Source organism: Rhagoletis zephyria, unplaced genomic scaffold (genome assembly GCF_001687245.7).
Source record: "Rhagoletis zephyria isolate East Lansing unplaced genomic scaffold, Rhagoletis_zephyria_1.1 Rzeph_scaffold_24638, whole genome shotgun sequence".
Taxonomy (NCBI): domain Eukaryota; kingdom Metazoa; phylum Arthropoda; class Insecta; order Diptera; family Tephritidae; genus Rhagoletis; species Rhagoletis zephyria.
The window spans coordinates 1,113-5,109 of record NW_016181696.1 but is presented as its reverse complement, the minus strand read 5'-3'; the positions used below and the strand labels follow the sequence as shown (position 1 = coordinate 5,109).

The 3,997-nt window shown below is 39.6% G+C and overlaps 1 protein-coding gene across 1 annotated transcript in view; it reads right to left on the bottom strand.

Annotated features, from left to right (window-relative positions):
* Positions 1-3,270: 3,270 nt before the first annotated feature.
* LOC108381981 (transcription elongation factor B polypeptide 3-like) overlaps positions 3,271-3,997 on the bottom strand; it is a gene marked incomplete at its 5' end in the record, with an annotated part of 1,835 nt that continues 1,108 nt past the window's right edge. The window contains 2 exons of the mRNA XM_017638379.1: positions 3,271-3,428; positions 3,501-3,792. Of these exons, the coding sequence (XP_017493868.1) occupies positions 3,349-3,428; positions 3,501-3,792 (372 nt within the window). The remainder of the gene's footprint in view (positions 3,429-3,500; positions 3,793-3,997) is intronic.

Genomic DNA, 3,997 nt, shown 5'->3' with positions numbered 1-3,997 from the left:
CCCTACGATCATTGGCCAGGCTTGAGTGCCATAGATCGTGGTGCGCGTTGAAGTCACCTACTACCATTCGGTTTTCACCTCGTGAGTAGCGCACCTATGTCAGGGTAATATCCTGCCGGGCAGCAGGTGACAGGGGGTTGAATATTTCGAGCACGACATCGCCGGACCGGACAGCTATGCCCTGACATTCTAGGGTGGTGTCCCTCGGGTCGATGTCTTCTTCAATAAGCCGATACTGCACTGTGTGGTGTAAGATGGACGCTAGTCCGCCACCATTATCTCGCTCGCGATCTTTACGGAGCACATTGTAGGCGGCGCAACCCAATAGAGTTGAGTTGCTGTGCAACTTCGTTTCTTGGACCGCAGGGTTGGGAGGTTTGCTGCTGCCCAGAGGAGCTTCTCGGAGCGGTGCAGGCTCTTCGGGTGTTGGGTGCGTTACGCAAGCGGGTAGCCGTGGAGGCTGATTGTGCCGTTTGGCTTGAGCAGCAGGGAGCCACATAGCTTGTGGTCCACTCCCGGTGAGACCTAAGACCAGAGCAGGTTCTTAGGTGACTCCATCCGTTGCATGAATTGCACCTAACCGAAGTGGAGTTTGGATGGAGTCGATTCTGGCAAACACAGCAGAAATACGCTTCTGGTCCGGGGTTGGGCTCTACGCCCGCCCGGAGAAGAAGGATGCAGAGCAATCCGACTGCAAGGAGTTGCTCCAAACAACAGCCCTTGGTCGGGTAGGGTTGGCATATCAATGGCTTCAGTTGAACGATATTCAAGAGATCACACGACTCATTTAGCGAATGTACGGGAAAATTTTTCATCCTGTACGGCAGCAGGGATCCTTGGCGCTCTTATAACAGAAAACGCTCATCTGTGCTCTTATGTTTCCTTATAAGGACTTATATTGGCTTCCACATATTGTAGTTGCAAGATCAAAGAAGATTATGCACGCTTGGCAAGGAATAAGACCATCGCCAAAATTCATGGCATCGAGAGGAATTAGTATTCCATATGGCATGAAAGCGCTACTATTTTTGGCTTATGTAAGAGGAGGATTCTGCTCTTTAGTTGATTAAACTTTTTTACTTTACATAGCGTTTTTGCTTTTAAACGGAATTTTTGCATTGGTCCACGCAAAATTTGTTATTAGCGAAGCAAGCGGGAATTGGCTAGTTATGAATAATATTTCCTTGAGGATTTTTTTATATTAAATGGCTTAGTTGAGCTGTCAAAAAAGTGTCAAACAGCTCTTGCGGAGTTCGAATTTTCTCCTCCGGAATTTTCGGGGAAAATGCTACTCCCTATTGAAAGATTTCTTTCGCCGGAGAAACTGATTCCCGGAGAACAAACTCCCTGGGAGTATTCAGAATTGGGCTGACAGTGCTTGATAGTCTTGAACCTCTATTTCGAGTCACGACTAGTAGTAGATAAACGACTATTATTCGATTATCGACTTTCCATGCTACTGTGAACTCAGATTTTTCGACCGATAAGCGACTGTGAATGGTTTTTAGGCACTCATCCTTCTACAACTGTTTGTTTGTAGAAGGATGAGTGCCTAAAAACTATTCAGTCTCCTATTGAACGACAAAACGACATTCAAAATACCATAGATAATCGATAAATAGTCGTTTGTTTACTACTAGTCAACACTCGCAATGGTCGCAACAAAAATTTCCATATACGAACTTCCCTATTGATGAATTGGCAATTGTTTTACCTGCTCCCACGACATNAAAGGATGAGTGCCTAAAAACTATTCAGTCTCCTATTGAACGAGAAAACGACATTCAAAATACCATAGATAAACGATAAATAGTCGTTTGTTTACTACTAGTCAACACTCTCAATGGGGGTGTTGGTCTAAAATTTCCATATACGAACTTCCCTATTGATGAATTGGCAATTGTTTTACCTGCTCCCACGACATTCGTGTAGACGACGCGGGCCGGCTGGTTACGAATGATTTTTTTTATTGTAGATAATTTAGTTACTTTTCCTTTAAAACGAAGTCATGCACTCCCAATATAATACTTACATACGTAATGTTTTTGATGAGTTGCATTTAATCAGAAATTTTCTACTATAACTCTACCCCTTTAAATAATGGTGTTTTAAATACATTTTAACAATTAGCACAGCCGTAATGCGTGCATTACACATCAGTGTGTATGTATCAAACTGTTTACATTTGCTTATAAATACTTTAGTTGACAAATNCGTTTTAAATACATTTTAACAATTAGCACAGCCGTAATGCGTGCATTACACATCAGTGGGTATGTATCAAACTGTTTACATTTGCTTATAAATACTTTAGTTGACAAATTAATTACTCGAAACAATTTCAACCACGAAATTCAGAAATCTTAGAACATAATACATATGCGTCGATAATTTTGAAAGTGGTGTAAGTCACTTCATACCTTTAGTCCTTAAATGGCCGATTACTTATAAATAAGTTATAACTGAATGCTTCCGTAACTCGTTCTATCCTCATAAACTGGTGGCAAAACCGTTTGCCTTTGATTGAGGAAGTTAAACGAATAACCGACACGTTCAGGTGCAGGTCAAGGCTCGTTTAAATTCGAATAGAATGAAGTGACTTAGACCATTTTCAAAATTAGGGGCACATATGTATGATTACCCATAATTTATGTTTAATGCATACTTATAAATGTAAGTTTATATTTGAGTGTATATGTTTGCGTGATGTAACGATTCTTTACTGATATACATACATACATATTACTATTAATTTATCTTTTAAGTTGAAACTATTTCACTTAAATTCTTTTAATGTACGCATACATTTATACATACATATATCTGGTTCAGATGTACATAGATACGTTATTGTAGCATCATAATTTCATTAAAACGCAATATATATAATTTTTTTTTTCATATGAAGTCAATCTAAACAAAAGTATACGAACATAAATCTACGAAATTAAACGTAAGTTCATCGCTTGTGGCGTCCGCGCATGAACTGCAAAGTCTTGGCCATGAGCGGCGCCTTCTTTGCACGTACTGGCGCATGAGCTATACGACAAGAAAATAATAATTAATGATCTGAATAAAAATAAATGTTTATATTTAATAGATGTACTAACCAACTTGCGCTGCATCCCGCACGGTAGCCGCGACGCGCAGACGCGTATCTCCCACCTTGGCTGCGTTCGGCGTAACACTGGAAAGCGCTGCTACTCGCGCTGCTGGTGTGGCAANTTAGATACGTTATTGTAGCATCATAATTTCATTAAAACGCAATACATATAATTTTTTTTTTTTCATATGAAGTCAATCTAAACAAAAGTATACGAACATAAATCTACGAAATTAAACGTAAGTTCATCGCTTGTGGCGTCCGCGCATGAACTGCAAAGTCTTGGCCATGAGCGGCGCCTTCTTTGCACGTACTGGCGCATGAGCTATACGACAAGAAAATAATAATTAATGATCTGAATAAAAATAAATGTTTATTATTTAATAGATGTACTAACCAACTTGCGCTGCATCCCGCACGGTAGCCGCGACGCGCAGACGCGTATCTCCCACCTTGGCTGCGTTCGGCGTAACACTGGAAAGCGCTGCTACTCGCGCTGCTGGTGTGGCAACCATTTTGGCTTTCGTTCCGTATTGCTCCTGCTTGCGTAGAACATTGCGGGGCGGTTTCACCATGGAATCTACGAATGCCATTTGTGTTTTGCGCACAGGTGCAGCAATTATTTTCTGTGATTGTTTGATAGTCGCGGTAAGACTATTCAATTTTTGCTCTTTTTCCTCCTCGCAACGCTTTAAAAAAATAAAAAAAAAATAAAAATAAAAATATATATATATATATATATATATATATATANCTGTTTGATAGTCGCGGTAAGACTATTCAATTTTTGCTCTTTTTCCTCCTCGCAACGCTTTAAAAAAATAAAAAAAAAATAAAAATATATATATATATATATATATATATATATATATATATATATATATATATATATGT